We start from the raw sequence: 21127 nt of genomic DNA, 5'->3' as shown, positions 1-21127 counted from the left end.
TATGATACATTGGTTTATGCACATTTATGCAATAGATTCCTAATTTTATTACACACACGACAATAAAGACCATTATATTCAATTCTAACCTGAAAAGACCCTGAAAACTAAATATATTGTAATGTGCAGACAGTGTATTGAAGTAGATCTGACACTTTTTTTTTTTTAGTCCATTCACTCATTAATTCTGTTTCACATTTTGACCCAATACTGTATTTTTAAATTACAGCCAAACAACATTTTTAACTAAATTTTTCTTTATAAGTGACTTAAACTTGATAAAGTTTCACTATTTTTATTCTGGAGTTTTTGTTTTTACTTGTAGACCAGTGTTATTTATGGTCTTCTTCACAATTGGTATTTTTGTCTCCTATGGTAAACAAACACATTTCTTTTCATAAATGTTCTTCATATTATATTTATCCTCCTGCGACTCAGCAATGTATTTTTGTCCTTGTTGACAGTTTTACTAACAAATGGTGTCCATTGCAAAGAACATTCCATTAAAATAAATAAATAAAAATAATAATAAAAAAAAAAAATGTATCTGAAAAAAAAAAAACCTGTTGCATTATGCAGTTTCCAATCAAGACAATAGTTTAATGTAAAAAAAAAAAAAAAAGCTCAAATTTTCACTTTCCTGGGTCTCAGGAGGATATACTTGCATCACTGAACTGGTAACCATTATCCCTTGTGACCAAAATTAAAATGCACTCTTCAAGTCTTCAATGCATAGTACTGTGTAAAATTTAGCAGAGGTACCTGTTATTGATGATCTCCTGATGATCTCCTGATGATCTGCACATAAATACATGTCTGATGCCAATAATGTGGTGTATAAGTAACACAAAAATATAAGTAAATTTTATTCACCTATATTGTATTTGTTTTTATATGGTAAGAGGATATTAAATATATGGTCTAAATTTAGAATATAGGAGCAAAAATCCAGACAGTGAACACAGAAAGAGCAGATAAACTAACTGTACAGCGCTGAAGCTCTGCAGCTGAGTTTAATATGACACCGATAAGAACACGTCTGAAATGATTAAGGTATGCCTACTATGTCTCTATTTAAAGCAGAAGGGGTCTTAACTCGAGGAAATAAAAGGCTATGGTTCCTGCTGTAAAGTCTGTTTGTAGGTACCGGGCCTCGCAACCCTGGAAAGGATGAGGAAATAACGATAGACAGACCGAATAAAACAGATAACTGCCAAGGAGGAGGAATGCCTGGGCAGTTGGTTACTGAAGAATGTGTACCCTGTGGAAAGTAATACCTTTAGTTTTGGACCTGTGTTATGGCACTTTATTATATGAATAATACAAAACACTTGAAACATGAGAGAAATTTGAGGATTTTAAAATTCAGCAATTTTTACACAAATGTAATTTACAGATTAAACACTACACAACACCCTGAGTAGTCAATAAATAGTAAGTAACTGAGTGAATCATTTAGGTTTCTGCCTTAGCTTTGGGTACCAACCGGGAGCTTCTTTTTTTGTCTGCAAATAAAGAAGAAAGAAGAAAAATGTTGGTTAGAAAAGTATGATGTGCGTTACAATTGTCCTCTAACTTGTTATGCAATTTTGCAGTGGTAACTTTGTCATTGCTTCATGTCTTTAGTAAAAACCAAATGAAACGGAACCAATAAAACAAAATCAGTCGATGAAATATGATCCATGTCCTGCCAAGCTCAAACGTTCTTTGTCTAAACTCGGTCCAGACAGGTAAAGGTGGAGTGACTCACACTCGGGTGCTGCCAAAACAGACACTTACAAAGACAGTGGGTTTCGGTTTGTTTGGAGACTCTTCTTCTGTGGTCCTGCTGAGATGCTTGGACTGATGTTTCCCTGTGCCAGAGGACCTGACTCGGCTTTTATCTGTTTCTGACAGGTTTAGATCATCTCCCTGCCTGGACCGCATACTGATCAGGACCTGCTTCATCACAGCTAACTCCTAAAGAATCATGGGTTGAAAAACAGGGAAAGGAAAAGGAGATAAAATAATAAATGTGAATCTTTAGAATGTCAAGAAATTAGAGCGAAACCAAGATACTCCATGTAAAATCACACTCTTATTCGAAATAGAAGCGGATCAATGAGATTAGAAGATAAAACAAAGTCGAACAAAGCTGAACTCCTCAGGTGCAGCCACCATAAGACAACCTGCAATGAGCTCAACAAGCTCAAGGGTCTGCAGGGGTGGCAGCAGGGCAGAGGGGAGGACTCTGGGCCATTTCACGGTTCTATTTATCACCCCTGAGGACATGAGCCCCGGCATGTCACACACACGCATAAGCACACACACACATACACACACACCCTGGTGGCATCTCAAACAGCCAAGCTGAGCAACAGCTGTCTGTGACAGGGCACATACTTCATACAGCAAACGGCTGGCTTCGGGGACACACTCACAGCGTGCACAAACACACACACACACACATATACAATCTTGAGGGAAACACTGCAACACAAATGTCACAACCTAATGGGAATCTTAAAAGCCTGCTCTTTTTTTTTTACCTGTTATCATGAGGTTTGTACATTTTCCAGTAGTTTGAGAACTGATTTTGTGTTTCTACAGAAGCACAGGTTAAAGCCCAGGCATTTGGATACAACATTCACAGCAGTATTCCCACCCAGACAGTGGACATGTGCTGGAACATGTTGGTTTTAGCTAAATAATCATTGTATTCACAAGGCAGGTTATGCCGGACTTTCGTGCTTCTCACCTTTTTGAAACTGATGAATTGAATGGCACGCAATGGGAGGCACTGAATACAGCTGTCATTACTACAGTGGATATTATATCACAGCGGAAACAGCAGACACAGGTGGGATCTGCTGCAACAAGCATCTTCGACATATGTACCTCTCGGTGGTTGAGGAGTCTCTCTAGATCAGCAGCCATGTTGTTCTTCACCTGTTGCAGAGTTGCCCGTTCTTTCCTCAGTGAACTGGGACAGAGAGTTACATGAAAACATAGAGGTTAAACGATCTGAATTCACCAGCTTCTCATTTCAAACAAAAGCCACAAGCTGTCATTTTATTTGTCGCACCTTATACATTTTTTGAGTTTAATTATTTTTTAGGATAAAGGGAAAGAAAAATAGCAATGGCCCACATTTGCTGTGGTTAGTGATGGTTAAAAATGCTCTTTACTTACAAAATTTATTAGCTACTTTTTTATGATACAAGACACTGACAGATTAAGTACTTGACAAAAGAGGGTAAATTGTACATATGACTATTAAAAGCCAAACTAAATGAAATACAGTGATTAATCTACTGACATTTCTGTTTATTAGGTTTATAGATTTTTCCAGTGAGAAAAACTTCTTCTTTCCACTGTATTGTCCAAATGTTCTTAATTGGGGCTGGAAGAAGTGCAAGCAGGAGCCTGCTAGTGCCTAAGGGGGGTTGGGGTTGCTTTAATGTAAATCATCTTGCAAATCTTGCAATAACAGCAGGGTAGTCACAGAAGCTTCAACTGAGAACCCAGGAGGAAAAGGTCTTAAAGGTATAGATCTTGTAACCCGAAACACAAGTAGCAGGTGGTTTTGAACTAAGGAAATTTTGTCAAAACTGGGTGCAGTTAACAACCTTTGTCATCAATTAAAAGCATATCTGTGTAATGACATTTAACGAAGAGGCTACTGTCTGAGTTTAAGAAGCATTTATCACTGGACCAGAAAATGTTTCCAACGAGCTGTGTCACGATTATGAAACAGCACATAACAGCCTGGGGAAACTTTGTTATATATGTGAAATGTGGTTGAAGAAACATGACTTGTTAAAGGATTTCTTGCTATCCCACTTGCCTCAGGTGAGCGCTCAGTAGTAACTGAACAGCAAGAGAAAACCTGCAGTCTGTCAGTTTGCATATTTCTTGGGTTACGATAGAGACGCGTACATTAGAAATTTAGGTCAGTGGCAGGTAAATGTGTGCATTAGAAACGCTAATGTGCATATGCAGATTTACACAGGAAAACTGTAGCTACATGGAAGAGAACACACTAAGAGGAAGAGATGAGGGTATTGCAAAGATGCCCAAGGGTGTGGTGGTTTGGCCCACTGCACTGATGAGTTAGTAAGAGATGTAATTAAAGCCGTTTAGCAAGAAAATCAGGATGCAGGACTGACAAAAAGGACAGAAAGGGTTTTTTAAGGTTAGTGTCTTCCTGCATATCGATATAGGTTGATTCCATGTTTGTACCTGACATCATCCTCAAGTGACACCACGCGTTCCTTCAATGAGCTGATCTGTGCATCTCGTTGTCGCACTGTGTCAATCAGGTAGCTGTAGGGCTGTTGTGTCTGCTGCAACAGTTGGTTGGCTGCCAATAACTGTAGAACAAATGCACATACTTGAATAATTATAGCAACGATTGGATTGACTCGACTATCGGCCCCAACTCGATCTGTCTTTACGGGACTAATAGGACAGCTGACGATCAGACTCTCTTGTGCTGTTTAACTGAGTCAGGCTGAGTCAAAAATCTGTTGGACTTAGAGTAGATTTACATTTTTAAATAAAAAAAGAAAAAAAAGACTTTAAACTGGAGTTTGACACTGACTGACTTGTGACTTCACTTTGACTTGGAAAGTTCCTGTTTAAACCAAAAGATAAATGACTCTGAAATATGCACAGTGAATCATCTCTTGAGTTTCCTGACATAAGATGAATCAAACCGACTGCACCCAAAGCTGTGCACGCACATGTGAAAGATAAACTGGCAGTGCTGACCAGCAGGCAGACGAAGAGAAGATACGTCACCTGTACAGACACACATTCATTATTATGCAACACTAATTCAAATATTATCATAAAGATATTATTAAATATTGGGAATGGAACACAGTGGTTTGTTTGTGTTTCAGTGACTTGACTTATGTCTCTAAAAGATCCAGTTACCCAAATGATTACACTGTAAAATGTATTTCTACTCAATGACATTGTGCAATTCTAAAAGGTTAGCTCATGTTATTTCTTTAAATAAGAGTATAATTAAAGTTAAAGAACACATAAATGGTGTCGGGTTGTTAAATCCACACCTCAGCTTTATCTGTGCTGCAATTATTCATCTGTAAATCAATGTAATTACACCTTATTGAGCCCACTTATAAATTTACATACGGCTAATACTCCATGACTCAGTCACTACCATGTTTTAAATCTGGGAAACAATAAAATGAAGTTATCGTGTTATACATTAATCCCATTTTACAGCCAGAAAGTAGCGAGTAGAAGTGGGTGGGAGGGGAAGGACAATAGTTAGTTAGTCAGAACGTCTGTGTGGGTGGTTAAGTGGTTAACACCCTTGCTCTTCTATGGTTTTTCACCCTTTCTTTTCATACTCGATGAATCATGAGGTATTCCAGACAAGTGCCAGTCAATCATAGCTGACAGTTGAATGCCTGGCTTACTTGGTGTTAGATCAGACCAGCCTCCCTATTCTGTCTTGCACAACCTGTAGTCCTGTTGGGATAGTAATAAGAAACACCTACAAGCCAGTACAGTGGCTGCTGGGTCTGTCATTCTCCCAGGTTGAAAGCTTACTGGGTAATTTTCACACCACAACACGAGTAGCAGACACGTGACTTTCACACACAGTCATGCACAGGAAAAATAAACACACCCAATATTAAAGTCGCAGTGCACATGGAGTACTAAACACAACAAAAGCCTCAATGATTGGCACAGTGACTTATTGGGTGATTGAAGAGTATAACCGTCACGGTTTTCGCCACTCTTTTCCACTGTGTCAACATGTATGACAGGTACTAAGAAGCCAAGTTCTCACTATGCTCATGTGAGGACTGCGGTGTTGGTTCTCTCACCAAACAAGCTGTCATTTTCCTGAAAGGCGGTCTCAAAGATTAAACAGGATTATTGTGAGACTCGGTCAAAAGTTAAAAAAAAAAAAAAAAAAAAAAACAGCAGATGACCCTTGCGCCAAACAGTCTTGAAGTAGACTTGATGATGTGTGTGTTGACGACTTCACACGCTGCTGCAGTTCCATTATCTCCCGGATTAGTGTTTATTAAAAAGGAAAGACACCATGATTGCGGCCATAAAGGAAGATGATGGTGTCTGTTAAAAGTTGAAGTGAGGATAAGTTATGCTATTGGCATTAACTTTCTAAAAGCACCATGCCGAGTGATGGTGTGAGACGGTGCTGAGAAAGGAACCACTAGCTCGGCTGTGTGGTAATGATACTGTTATGTCAGAAGACGGTGAGGTAATAGTCTGATGAAATAAATCATTACAGCTTTGATAGAAGCTGTGGAAAAACCATAATCTGTTGTACTGAAAAGATTTGCAACAGTGGGAAAACAGGTTTGAGTGTGCGACACATGCAGCTACTTGCTGTGATTTATTATCATTTTCTCTCAACACGAATTTAACGTTTATCCCTTAGATGATAATCCCCATGTAGGCTTACAAGTTGATCTGTGTGTGTTTACCTCTTCAGAAATCTGTCCTGTTTGTGACTTGTGTCTGTCCAAATCTCTCCTCAGTGATGTGTTCTGCCTCTCGAGCTGTAGCACCCTGCGGGCTAGGTGAACACTGTGTAACAGCCATGCAAACAAAAACACAGTTAGTACAAATTCCAAAACATGATTACACCAACAAGTTTACACTGGTGTGTTTTTCACTGTTGTTTCCACAACGGTTTGAGGTAGATGTTTGCCACTATAAACATGCTTATGGTGATCCACAAACTGAGGTGGAGGAACACATAAATGTGTTTACATATTTGAGAAAGCACATACTCATGTCATGTCTCAAACCAGAATCTGATCAGATTTTTAGGGCTGCAGCTAATTTCTTTCACTGGTGTTTCCTGTTCATTATTATTACTATTACTATTATATTAAAGGTGCCCTGCCACACAAAACTGTTTTTACTTGGTTTTTTTTTTTTTTAATATGTTAGGTCCATAGGTGTTTGTGTCATGTAGTGTATTTGAAAATGAACCGCTACCTCCCCTGTCTGCTATTGCCACTGAAAAGAAATAAGCAAAGAAATCAGGTCAATTATTAAAGCTGGTCAGTGTGATGTGTTACTGCCTGAGCTCATTACTATTCATGAGGTCGCCTGGGTGAGATCACGCCCACAGAATTTGTCTAGCTCAGTGACAGTTTTCGTATACAGCAAGCTGGGGCGCCATAAAGGGGGGGTAAACATGACAAATTCATGGAGCCCACCATTCCCAGGGGGCCCATAGAGCAGTGGAGGGGGACCAGTGGATACAGGTTAGAATTTGTGAAAAGGGAAAGGTCTGCCGTACAAGAGGCATAGAAGCCCAGAGTCGGACATTCAAAGCATCTTAAGTTTCATTTTCAGTTTCCACCAGTTCCTCTACTTCTTGCACAGGGTAAAGGATGCTGAAAAGCCAGGCTCTCATTGGCTACCTGATAGCCAATCAGAGTCAAGCAGATTAGCATGTTGAATATTCATAAGAACTGGCGCAAATTGAGCTGAGTCTTCCAGCACACTTCCTATACCACGTTAGAATGACTTGAAACTTGGTAACCAAGGCATTTTTTCAAAAAAAAAAAAAAAAAAAAAAAAAAAGGTACAGAGTCCATGGTAGAACTTCAGACATTACACAAAAGTAATGAAATGCGTGCAACAGGGCACCTTTAGCACGCATTTCAAAAGCAAAATCTAATTACTTCCTGAACTTCATGACAACTGTTCCGTGGCTTCATAATTTATAAGTGACATTTGGAATCCCCAGAACTGTAGAAAAATACAGGCTCAGGACAAAATGAAAACAGTCATTGGCAGTCGTCTGTATGTAGGAGAGATGGAAAACCTAACAACAATCGCCTATTAAAAAAACTCCATTGTTCATATTTCAGTTTTTTAGTGCTCTTCTCCATCACAGCAGAGGAGCAGCTATCACACTAATGCTTTGTGTAATGTTAACATGAAAACTTACTGCTTGGTCTAGGTCCCTGGTCACCTTTTTCTCTCCATGCCCTTGTGAGTAAATAATCTACACTTTGTTCTGTATAATAATAATGAAGTTTCATGTTACTTTTGAAGAATAGTTGATGTTAAATATGCTTCATTACCATTTACACAAATTAACATAATGGATAATAATAGACTCTCTTACAATAACTGACAAGGCTATAATTTTGGTCCTCTGGCAGCCTAAAAATTAACAAATTTTTGAAAATTATACAGCACACTAGGGGCAGAAGTCAGGGAACAGAAATACCTTTACAAACATAAGATCTGAAATTAATGAAATCAAATTCCCTACTTTTCCATAAGTGGGATCCTGTATTAGAAATGATCACAATTCTGTACAAGTGACACCCTTCAATATAAATTAATATCCAAAGACACCTATAAATGAAACATCTACCTCTGTTTCAGTCGTCTTTTGGCTGTTGTGGGAACATTGGCACCGTAGCCGTACGAGAACAGAACTCTCTCGGCCTCCTCTTCATCCTCAACTGTCAACAGAACAGAACATGAACCCTGTCAGTGCAGTCTATACATCATCTGGCCCATTATCATAACCATGTGCCGATGTGTGGTTTAATAGTGTACAGCCGAAGTCGAGCTTTGGCAAATGGACTTGGCAAAGACCACAGTAAAATGTTGTTACTTAAGACAATTACTTTCTACTCTGTGTTTTATATTCCATCTTCTCTCACGGAGCCTTCCACTTTCATTGGCTGATAACAATTACAGATTTTTCCGCTATTGTTCTCTACATCTCAATTCAATATAAAGCTGTCTGACCGATTATTTATTACACACATTTTACTACACCAGCCTCCATTTAAAAGGATCTGGGAAAAAAAAAAAAACAACAACAAAAACAAAACAAAATCAGTGTCTGTTGGTGCCTTTATCTTTGTAACTGTACTAAAATGTCTGTAATGGTGTGGATAAACCAGTGCTAAATCTGTGCTCACTCTCAGCAGCCTGCATGGTGACCTGGTCCAACTCTTGCTCAAGCTTTTCATACGTCTCTAGTCGAGATGCCTGTTCGGCATTCTGAGCTTGCAGCTCTGCTGCCCGCTTCTCCGATGACGTCTGTAGCCTATAAAACTCCTGGGTAAGGACCTGAGGGAAGAGCAAGACAGCAAAGACGAGGAGATGAAGAGCAAATATTACTGTTTTGCATTTGCTTTAATTAATATTTAACTCCACTAAAGGTTATTTACTTATATACTCTATAATTAGGGCTGTATTTTCTAAATGGGTTTCTTTTCCATTTCTTAATGCTTTTAAGCAGTTTTAAGCAATCCATCGCCCCTTAGTTACTTCAAAATATTATATTCACCTAAAAAAAAAAGCAGAAAGTATCAGGAAACATTTTAGAGGAAAGTTCTTAAAATCTGGGTAATATAATCTGATTACTGTATAATATGAAACCAAGTTAAAGCCTACTAATGCACTCTAGTTTTAAAGGAAATGAAGTCAGGCCAAGGTTTTCTGTGATTTCAGATGGAATAGAGTACAGGGCATCTTCAACCCTATATGTCTTTGAAGCAAGTGGAACAGAGTCAAGTCCAGGTTTAGAGATGGACCGCAGGAGTGGTACTTTGAGACATCAGGGCCAACATGCACTCAATTAACTTCAATAAAAGGGTGTGGACAGAGATAAGGATAGAGCTGCTGGACAAATAGCTGCGTACAACGAATGGACAGACAAACACTTTTAGAGTGGATGATTATCAGGGTTCCTACAGGTTTCTACAAGTTAAATCGAAGACTTTTTAAGACCTTTTCAAGACTACTTATGCCCCTTTTCTACTGCACTGTTCCAGCATGACTCAGCTGGACTCTACACGGTTTTAGCGCTTTTCTACTGGGGGTTATACCTGGTAACCATACTTCTTCTTTCGTACCACCTCTGGCAAGGTTCTATCCAGGCTGACTCAGCACTGAAATTTCACTGCCGGCCACTGATTGGTCAGAGGGAGTGCCGTCACATGTGCAACAAGGCGTGAGTGTCTAACACCATACACTGACAAGAGTGACAGCAGAGAAGATCTTCAGATAGCCATCGTCATGCCCGAATTTGAAATGGAGAACAAGCGCAGAAGAAACACACCTTGGTCTGTGAACAAAGTGCAGACCTTTCTGTGTGTGGTGGCCAAGGACCACATCCAAAAAGAGCTGGACAGAGCAACCCACAATGAAAGATGTCATCTATCGTCGTTACTGTTTTTTTTACCAAGTGAGATTTATGTCGTCTAAAAACGACATCGCAACAGTTTCGACTCCGCTGACCACATCCATCTCATTCGTGCCGAGGTGGTACTCATTGCAGTGGAAAAGCGATGGCACTGTACCAAACAGTTTAGAGTTGAGTCGAGCTGAACTGTTACCATGCAGTGGAAAAGGGGCAACAGAACCAAATCTAATGTCCATTTGACAGCCTATTTCATGGACATACTAGCAAAAATTTGTGACTCCTAGAATTTAGGAAAATGTATTTATTTACAAAGCACTGAACTGAATGTTCTGTGATCATTTCTCACCAGGGGGCTGCAAAGTTAGCAATAATTGGTTTGTAATTTCAATATAAATTGCCAGGTTGGAACGGGTGGACCTGAGCAGACTAATGTTACTGTCTTTCTAGTTTGGACATTTCCCAGACACATTTAAACACAATACAGGAAACAAGTTTATAGTAACATAACTTAAGACATACCATATCAAAATTAAAACCTTTTAATGACTTTTTTAAGGTATTACATGCAGATTTGTAAATTCAAGACTTTTAAGACTTTAAGACTCTGCAGGAACCCTAGATTATCCTTTAACTACCATGCATGGACTGCTCCCTAAAAGAACCGGTTTCAGCATCTGGTCATAATATTTCATCTGCATTTATGATTACAAGGGGGGGGCTGAAAAGTTCATAGCCTGACTAAGAAGGAGTTATTGCACAGCAATGAAACTTGGCATACATTAAATCCAACCTTTCCTGATACTAACTGCATGGTTTCCTTCCAGATAAACCCACATTGGATAAATAATTTAGTACTCTGAAAAGCAGTACTACAGACATTTCATGAAAATGCTTGCTTTTCACCCCTCCCTCATTCTCCCTACCCCTCTTGAATTCCTCTTCCCAGTTCTGCACAGTTGATAAAGGTGGAGCATCATCCCCTATAGCATGAATGTCCTTGGGGGCTAACCCCTTTTTCTGCAGACATTTGATAAGACCACGGTGCCACAGATGGTTCACCAAACGTCTCTGGTACTACTTTTCAAAGTCCTAAATTATTTATCCAATGTGTGTTTATCTGGAAGGAAACCATGCAATTAGTATCAGGAGAGGTTGAATTTAATGTATGCCAAGTTTCATTGCTGTGGAATAACTCCTTAGTCAGGCTATGAACTTTTCAGCTCCCCCTCGTATTTACCTACAGAAATTAGAGGCAGAGAGAAACCAGAACCAGATGTGACAAAGCAGGTGGAAGGATGCATATATGTAGAGTAGCTACTGAATTACCTCCAGTTTTTTCTGCTGTTTCTCACACTCCACCTGACACTGGGCCAGAGCGTTGGCTGTCTCCTCCTTGAGCATTTGAGCGCGCTCAGCTTCGAAGGAGTGCAGCTTAGCCTGATTGGACAGCTCTGCTACCCGACTCTCAGTACCCAGCTGGAGCTGACGGAACCTGGAGAGACAAATCAGGATAAACTAAGACCTCACTGAATAGGAATGAGATCCGTTGTATTACAAATGTGATGTCATGTGTTTTGGGGCATTTTTAAAGTAGATGAACAGATTATTTTAGGGTTAGCTCAGTTAAACTCCACCTCTAACTTGGTGACATTAAAAAGGTGAATAAAAGGACATATGATTCCAACTTGCTTGAGAAACCTACTCTTTTACAATGTTTAAACTCAGCTTTAAGGCCTGGTTGGGCTCAGACATGTCTGACAGTTTGCAATAAATGTTGTGATGATGTCTTTGGTACAGATACAATTACATTCTGTGGTTAATTGCATGCCAGTATTGGCAAGGAAATGATAACCTGGTTTACTTTTTGAAATGAATAGTTTGTGATTTTATGCATCAAGTGCTCAGTCTCACATCACAGCTTGACAACTGCAGTGTTACACAAAGTCACCAAGCAGGAAAGCCAAGTCTTAAATCACTGTGACTTTCTTAATGGTGCTCGCAGCAATGTTTGTTCCCGTTTGATCTTACATGACTCTTTTTGGCAGCAAAAGAAAGTTGTTCCTGTGCTGGAGTTTAGTAATTACAGATAAGAGAAGAACAGAGGCAGAACATATTTCAGAGTATCTAGTTTCAAGTTTCACAATTCAGCAAAAATCACCTAAAATTGTGATATAAGTGCATAGTTTTACATCACATCTTTTTGTTCTGTTCATTGAAAAAAAGGTTTTGGAGATTGCACTCTGGGTCTTGGAAACTTAGATATTTATTGATTTTCAACATTTTGTGTTAAAAACAGACAAGATTTACTCCGCAAATAATTGATGGTGGTACTAGTAATTATTTGCAGGTTTAAAATTCAGCCGAAAGGTGCTTTTAGAGGTTGGTGCTCTTCCTCAGGCAGCTCTCAGGCACACACAGACACTATCAAGCCATAGAGGTTGGCTGGATAATATTAATAACTCTCGATTACAGCTGACCTGATAGGATTTCATCATCCATAGAGTGCAGGCCTAAGCTGTGTGCTCACAGTGATAGACGTGTACACATGGTCGACATTTTATGCCCTCTTTTATTAATGGCGGCTGCTTTCTCAAAGGAAAAGTTTTCAAAACAAATTAATGTATTCCCACAGGAGACTGGTCAAATACCATTGTGAGTTCAATTTATCTGTAAATATGACAGTTTTAAAACAATAATTACAAGTATTTGCCTAACGGCTCATGACGCGGGGTTTCCTCAACGTATCCTCTACTCCTGCAAGTCAAAATGAACCAGGGAAGTGGATCTTTGTCTTTGTTTTGGTCATATTAGTCAAAGTAACTCTTCTGTTCTCCAGCTTTCTAAAACAGAGATTCTAGCTGTCCCTCAGAGCTACAATCATCTGACGCCATTTCAGGCTTGTCCGCCTCATTCTTTGCCCCAAAAATAGGGGCATGCGTGGGGTTAGGGGTTAAAGGCTTGTGGCTAGCATCTGTCGTTGCTGGCTTGTGATGCGACACAGAGGGGGAATGTGATCGCGGCAGAGAGAGTGCAAGGGAGAGTGGTGTGTGTGAGTGTGTGTGTGTATGGAAAGACCAACAGCTGGTGGTTTGGATCTAGAGAAATGACTGGCATGTCAAGTCAGTAGTAGTAACCCAGAACATGAACACTAATACTGCTGAGGTGGTGTGTCAAAGGCGAAATATTGTGAAACAAAACTTCTAAAAGGAAAATTAGAAACACATGTCTTCAATTAATTCCCGTTTTATTTGGACTCTAACAACTCTGACCTGTATTGCATTTTTTCTCTCATTACTAAATATTATGTCATTAACCTTTCTTCTATAAATTAGAAGCAAAATCATTTCTCACAAGTTTCCAGAGCTGAAGTTGAAGTTATCAACTGTTAATAATATGAGTCAAAGCAAAGCCACTTCTCACATGTGAAAATAAGGCCATTCCATAGCATTCATAAAATGATTTTTTTAATAAATGTAAATGCTAAATTTGTGAAAACTACTATCAAGGTCTTAAAACTTAACTTCCCAAAAGCTCAACTCCTCTTTTTTGTCTTGAAATTTGGCTAAATGTCTCCATTTGTACATGTATATTTGCATATTTTTTACTAAATTGGACTGAAATTTGTAATAAGATGTAAGAAACCCTAAGGACAACCTGAAACTGCAGATGTTTTCTTGTTCTCTCAACATTAGTGATTAGAAAAATAGCCTACTGACTTTGTGGTAATAGGATTCTCAACACACTACAATTATGCTATAAATGTACATGTATCCAAAAAGGAGAACCAAACTCTAAGTTAGTTGGCTTCATATGTAGCTCAGGGAAACTGTTCTTCAGCTGCACTGAAAAACCATAGCCAGACGGAAAGAAAAAAAAACTTAAGGTGTAAAATGTGTGTGTGTGTTTGTCTGCATGAAAGCCTGGTTCACAATATTTCTGTTGCAACTTTAATGCAAGAGTTGAAATTTCAGTCAAGGCCACGACCCAGAGGCACATTTTGAGGCAATACAAGATGGGCACAATTGCCTGAGGTGCAATGGGGATAAGCAACTTTGACAACAACACTATACAAAAGGAAATAAATTAGTAATGTAAAAATATAGTTTCTTTTAAAAAAGTTGACATTTGGGTAACTTATGTAACTGCCACAACTATAAACTGAACTGTAATGCTGATAATTATAGGGTATAAACAAGTTACAAAAGAAAAACATTTAAATTGAAGAAGAAAATAGAAGAAAGATATCTTAATAAAGAAACTGAAGTAATCCCAGATGAATCCCTCAAATACAGTGTCAGAACAGCATCTCTCTAAGCTCACACTCAACCTGCATTCAGAGTATTTCAGCACAGGCACTAAGGTCAGTGACACCAGCTGGCTACAAACAAACCTTTCACCCCCATCATGAACTCTGACCTCTATGCCGTCCTCTGACCCCGTTCATTATGGCAGAGAGTTCATGTGATGTTTAGTAAGCGACGGCAGACCACAACCGCTAAGGCGCTGCTGCTGCACCCCCCCCAGCATGTACGAATGTGCAGGTTTTAACTGGACCGCACGCCAACACCGAAGTAGAAGCAAGCGTTCCTGGTTTTTAGTGAAACTTACAGTATGTGCAGAGCTGAAGCCTGGACTATCAGATACAGCTACCCCCATATAACAAGCCACTGCATAGACTCCTTTACTCGACTTAAACAGTAAATATACGTGAAATATGATGCATGACAAGAGGAGTGTTCAAACTGGCCTAGGTTGCTTGACAGTTTAACAGTTGCCCTCAGGTGAAGTCACATTACTTTCCCTTTCCCCTAACCAGCTTAACAGTACGACCAGGAACTGTAGTGTGTTTAAGTCTTTAATTAACTCCTAAAAGACCATCAGAGGTGTCAAAGATGACGATGATTGCTAAAAAGTGAATTCCAGTTGCTCTACAGCTCCAAGTGGCAGCTCAGTCTTAAGACGAAAAGGTAAAATCTACAGCATGACCTTTGTTGTATCACATTTGCATATGCACAAGAAAGTATAGCACTCCATTCAGGAATTCAAGTTATGCAGGAAATCACACAACACACTATAAGAGCCTAGCAACCGAAACCTTCATCAGGAAGCTGCATTTGCATACTACCTGCAAAAAGGAGATAATGTTTTCATTTCCGTGTAAGTATGCTGGTGGGACTGTGCAAAATTGCTGCAGTGATTTTCATGAAACTTCAGTGGGAGGTAGAGATGGACGATATGGCCAAAAAATTAAACCTCGATTTTTACCTCTACCAAGGAACGGTTATGTTTTCATCGGGGTTTGTCTGTTTGTCTGTTAGCAAGATAACTCAAAAAGTTATGGATGGATTTGGATGAAACTTTCAGGAAATGTTGATCCTGGCACAAAGACCTAATGATTATATTTTGGTGGTGTCCAGGGGGGTACTGATCTGCCTTGGCTGAGGTCTGCACTCTCCGAGTGCTTTTCTAGTTGTCAATCTTATGGACAGTATACGATTTTAGTTGTTTTTCAGCTATAAGAACTGATGACAAAACATGACTTAAAAACACTATTTCCTCTCTAAAATTCAATACATATGTCTGGAGAAACATATTCACAATAAATATACAGTATTACAAGAAACAGATTGCATTTGGAATTTTTATTGCAAACTAAGTTCTCCATAATCCTGATTTTGCGATTTAGACATTTTTCACAAATTTTAGGAAAAAAAACCTTGATTAATTGAATTAATTTAATATATTGCCTAGATCTTTTGGAAGGGTAGGAAATGGGCCAAAGACAGATCCATTATATTTAAGAGGATATCCATGACAAGTAGTGGATCCTGGATGTTTTTAAATTTTTTAACTTTTTCTAACATTACCACATTGTAGCTATGTGCTCTGTCTATTTTATGTGTCCATGTTAAATTAATTATATTAGTCACTATTTTTTTTTTTAATAAATAAACCTGGACTTTACAAATGTTCCACAGTGGAAAATGCTCTCGATGCTTAATTTTCAAGAATGTGAAAATGTAAACTTTTTTCGCATGTGTGTTAAAGACATGTTTTCTTTGCTTTTTAACTTGATCCTTACACCATCCTTACACTGTATGTGATATTTGTACAGTTTAAATACTAATAATTGTGTTCTGTCGTTGATATGTACATATTATTTTAGGGTAGGTTGGCTGGTTAATCATTGGTCTCGTTTTTCTTTCTGTAATGTTAAACTCACTGTTCTAGTAGTTGGTCATATCTTGACTGAGTGTCTCTCTCTGCTGCCACCGCTCGGTCCTTCTCCAACACTGCATTGTCTCTGGCTTCACGCAAGTTCCTGAACAAAACACAGACACACACTCAAACATTACCCTCCAAATTAAGAAAATACTACTAATTATGAAGGCTTAGATCCTCTTTGGTGGTAACTGTCTTTCACTTTAAATGTGCATGTACATGTACTTGTGAATGTCATGAAATGTAAGTAAATACACTCCTGACTTCTTGCCTGAGATCAATTTGGCACATGAATAAAATGACTCATAGGTATTTCTTTGTAGTTTTCAACGGTACACAGAAACTGTTACCTGTTCTCCCTCTCATACATCTCCCTTGAGGTTTTCTGCAGGTTGTCAATCTCCTGACCGGTTTTCAGCCTGATGTTCTCCAGCTCCTCTCTCAGCTTGTTCTCATATTCAGACTTGTAGTGGTCTCTGTAGTGAGAGAATAAAACAAGTGAAAAGCATTTTTGGCACAGAAAGATTTCTTTGATCAAGTCTGACTGAGGCTCAGATTGTATCAGTGACATTTTTAGATGCACTGAAGCACAGCATAGTAAAATAACTGGGGAGTTACAACATTTGCACAAGAAAACATCAAATCATACTAAGCAGATTTGTTACAACACAAAGGAAGAGTGTGTATTTTGTAATGTTTTGATGTTTTTTTCCTTAAACTGAAACACAATAATTTCACTGTCTTTCTGCTATAAACGGACTGGATGCTTGTAATAAAAATGTGAAGCCAAACCTTGATGCGATATATTTCTCATAAGCCTCCTCTCTGGCCTTTTTAGTATCTTCTAATTGTACCTAAAGTGTGTAAATGAGAGATTTGGACATGTTAGAGACTTTTGCACAATTTAACAATCGTTTATACAACGTGAGCTTTGTGGTTTATGGACTGCACAGACCTGCAGCCTCTCCAGACGGTCCTCCTCATGTGCACATCGCACATTGAGCTCCATGTTCTGTCTGTGGAGGTACTCCTTGTCCTTCTGCAGAAGTGTCACAGACTGCTGCAATGTCGCCACCTGCAGGACAGGGAGTGAAAAAACTGAAGCAAGATAATATGCAGAATGTGTAATGTTAAAAGGCAGGGAAATGAAAGAATGAAACACAAATATATGACGGAGGAAGAGAAAAGAGTGAAGCACCTCTTTGCTGAGTGTGTTCCTCTCCCTGGTCAGCGCAGTGTGGGATAAATCTAGGGTCTCAAACCTCCTCTTCAGCTCCTTCAGCTCTGCTTCACAAGTGTCACGTTCACTGTAAATCACAATATTACAGGTCAGTAAATTTCATCCAAGCATTACAATGGTGACTGAATAAATGACAAACAGTAATGGGTTGTACCAACACCAACTGATGTTTAAACCTAGCTATTTTTAATTGTCTTGTACAAAACTGTTCTGAGTGATTAAATCTAATTTCAGTCTAATGTAATGTCAATTAAACTGAGTTATGTTGCATCAAAATTTAGAACTTCCATCTAAAATGTGATCTGAGAAAAATTTAAAGTTACACATGAAGAGGTTTAATGTGTAAAATCACCAGCTCTTTTAGTCAGAGATTCATCTGCACTGACAAGACATTTTATAAACTAATGTATCAGCAAAAGTTTGGGTCAACAGTGACCGATCAGACATCAAAACTGGACATATTGACTTTGAGGGAGAATATCTGCTGAAAACATAAAAACAATTCCAACGTAGATGTGAGGGTTAGCTTCAGTTTCATATTTACAGATAAATTACTCTGGGTTTGTTCATTGATCCAGATTTATTGATTTTGACTATGTTGATTTAAATATCCACTTGAACTGTTCTCAGGTTTCTACAAAAGTGAAAAACCGTTTCAGATATGCATTATGAGTTTTCACTATCATCATTCTGGGGGTAAGTTGTGATAATAATATGGGAAAATTAATGAACTAATGATTCTTTCCCAATGATCCAAATCCCATGACCTCTAGACCACAGACCAGCTGTTTGGTCCACAACATGATCTGGAAGAGATTTCACACCGGAAGATTTGGTTTAGATCAAAGTGAAAAGTCTAAAGTCTGAAGTCTGGACCAGACGGAGTAGATGGGAAAGGACCCTAAATTAGATTAATGTTAACTGGAGCTGTCTAAGAGACCTCACTGTAAAACAAACCGTTTGAGCATAGGGTAGTTTTCTCTGCGGTAATCTCCTTCCTGGATCCGCTGCTTGGTGTCAGCCAGTTCAAGGGTCAGTTTCTGGCACCTCAGCTCCAGCTCTGTGCGAAGGCGCCGTTCCTCCTCATAGCTCTGTAGACACATAGAACAGACACATATTCTCATAAGGTACACAATAGTCATACTTTTCACGATGTGACACAATTTCCCACAGTTTCAAAGGAGATATGTGGGAACCTTTTTTACATTTGGGTGCTTTACCTCCATCAAAGACTTCATCTGACTTCTGTGTATATCAAGCTCTTCAGTTAAAGTGCTTTTCTTCACACTGAGCTCCTTAACCTCATCCCGCAGAGGAGTCACCACCTCATAGAAACGCATCTCAAAACAAAGAACAAAGAAAATGTGGGAATGTCAGGAAACACCATTAAACTAGAAAAGGCATTAAGAAAATCTTTCTCATTCTTACAGCTACATATTCCTGTATGGAGAGTCTGTCTTCGGGAAAGTCCCTGAGCTCCAGGTATCTGTCATGGGAGATGTCTAGCTCCCTCAGAGACCTGCGGAGTTCTCCTGCCTTCTCACAGAGCTGTCGGTTGGTCTCCTCCAGCTGCTGCTGTCTGAGCAGAATGGTCTCCATCTCCTGTTTACGGAGACTTTGTTGCTTCCTGGTGAGAACAGTGTCTTTTAGCAACGTGCCCATTTGCTCTTCACTCTAAACCAGGGGTCAGCAACCCTGGTCATAGAGAGCCACTATCCTGCATGTTTTAGATGTATCCCTCTTCCAACACACCTGATTCAAATGATAAGCTTATCATCAAGCTCTGCAGAAGCCTGATAATAACCATCAGGTGTGCTGGAAGAGGGAAACATCTAAAACATGCAGGATAGTGGCTCTCTAGGACCAGGGTTGTTGACCCCTGCTCTAAACAATCTTCCTACTTAAGATTGTTTTATATTAGTTTTATTCTTATTTTCAAGGTTACCTATCTAGTAATTAAGATTTTTGTTGCGATGATAAAATTATATTTAAATATCAATTTCTGAACAAGGGGAACAAAATAAAACTTTCTAGTCAATTAGATTTAACAGCAACAAAGTTTGCCTCATAAATCAGAATTAAACGTAAGAATTTTTCAGACAATCACATCTATTGCCAGATGTTGGTGATGCACCAAATGTAAATACATAAAAATATTTAATGGCTGTCTGCTGATGACTATTTACAGTAGCATTTTATTTTCCTGACTACCCACATTACTCTGATGCCATAATACCTAAGGTGCCCATTTTAGCAGGCTGCAAGCTCAAAATGTGTTATTTTTAACAAAGAGCACTAAATCTGAACAATTCTAAAGGCCTGTCAAAATCATACATCAGACACATTAAGGCCTGACCTCCTACAGACTTTCTAAGGGCCAAGAGAAAACCTGATGAATGTCAAAAATTAATCCATAACTTTTATATTCAACAAAACTTAAATTAAATCCATGACTGTAAGATGAGTTGTAACACCATCCATCCACCCACTCACCTGTTTTCTTCTTGAGCAACTTTCAGCTGGCTGTCCAACCTCAAAGCCAACACCTGTTTCTGATGTAAAGTATCGTTCAGCTTCTCCTCCAGCTCCTCAATCTGATGAATAAAGAAACAAACATACTTAGCACTCCTAAAAGTATACATCTGATTTCTTCAATGAGACTATCCCATCCCCTTTACGAAACATAAACACTGTATATACTCCCTTTGCCTTCTGTTTACCTTGGACATATGGTCTGCCTTCATGTTGTCTATGATCAAGTTCTTCTGGGAAAGCTCGATTTTTAGCAGCTGGATGTTGTGCAGCAGCTCCTTCTTCTCGATCAGCTGGCGGGTCATCTTCTGGGAGCCGTTCCGGAGCTCGTCCGAGGAGGACACATCCTCTGTGGTGGGCACAGTGGTCTCCAGACTGATGTCCTCAGACTCAAGGTCCAGGGAGCTGGAGACATTAGCAGCCTTCACCTTCAGCTGGGATTTTTTGGGAGGCATCTTGTTTTGTTTCGCTCAGGGTTCCTTTTCTTCTCTGTTAGCCTTAACCAGTCAGCACAAAGACTTCTGTAAACATAAACTGCGATTAAACTAGCTAACTGAAACGGCTAAATGAACGAACATCGCCATATGTTACAGTTGAAAATTAGCTATTCATTTCATCGAGTAGAACTGAAAACATAGTGTTAACTAGCTAGTATTTAACACTAGTCGAATTGTGGAGTTTAACTTCTGCTCCCAAAGCACCAAACCTAACGAAAAAGTGATAATAAATTAAACAAAATAACCCGCTGGTGGCGACAAATCAACACAGTGGGTTGTTGTTATTTTCAAGGGTCCCGCTCCTGTCGTCTGCTAACCGCCTCAATAGCTTCAACGGGTGGATACGAAGTGGCTGTAAACTACAGCGACCCCTGTAGGAATGAATGCGCAATGTAATAGCGCCCACTCCTATATACGTATTACATGGCAAAATTATGCAGTACCCCCTCCATACTC

The 21127-nt window shown here is 39.1% G+C and overlaps 1 protein-coding gene across 1 annotated transcript; it reads right to left on the bottom strand.

The window, feature by feature from the left end:
* Window positions 1-1073: 1073 nt before the first annotated feature.
* On the bottom strand, window positions 1074-21002 carry pibf1 (progesterone immunomodulatory binding factor 1). Its single transcript, XM_030156699.1, has 18 exons — window positions 20363-21002; window positions 20136-20236; window positions 19071-19269; window positions 18863-18982; window positions 18600-18733; window positions 17601-17709; window positions 17358-17477; window positions 17195-17256; window positions 16753-16878; window positions 16404-16502; window positions 11507-11672; window positions 8952-9102; window positions 8393-8483; window positions 6474-6576; window positions 4222-4352; window positions 2878-2962; window positions 1780-1959; window positions 1074-1505 (listed from the first exon to the last, which is right to left on the bottom strand). Exons 1-18 carry the CDS (start codon window positions 20627-20629, stop codon window positions 1452-1454), a joined length of 2298 nt encoding a protein of 765 aa, XP_030012559.1. The 5' UTR covers window positions 20630-21002; the 3' UTR covers window positions 1074-1451.
* Between the last annotated feature and the right edge of the window lie 125 nt (window positions 21003-21127).

This window comes from Sphaeramia orbicularis, chromosome 15 (assembly GCF_902148855.1).
Source record: "Sphaeramia orbicularis chromosome 15, fSphaOr1.1, whole genome shotgun sequence".
Taxonomy (NCBI): Eukaryota; Metazoa; Chordata; class Actinopteri; order Kurtiformes; family Apogonidae; genus Sphaeramia; species Sphaeramia orbicularis.
This window is presented reverse-complemented; position numbering and strand designations above follow the sequence as displayed.

What these genes read in the sequence shown, in the direction of transcription:
- pibf1 (XM_030156699.1), bottom strand. Translation starts at nt 20,629, where the DNA reads ATGCCTCCCAAAAAATCCCAGCTGAAGGTGAAGGCTGCTAATGTCTCC. An exon ending in CCATACAGGAATATGTAGCT is followed by an intron (nt 18,983 to 19,070) that starts GTAAGAATGAGA and finishes CTTTGTTTTGAG; the next exon opens with ATGCGTTTCTATGAGGTGGT. An exon ending in AACTACCCTATGCTCAAACG is followed by an intron (nt 17,710 to 18,599) that starts GTTTGTTTTACA and finishes TGTGATTTACAG; the next exon opens with TGAACGTGACACTTGTGAAG.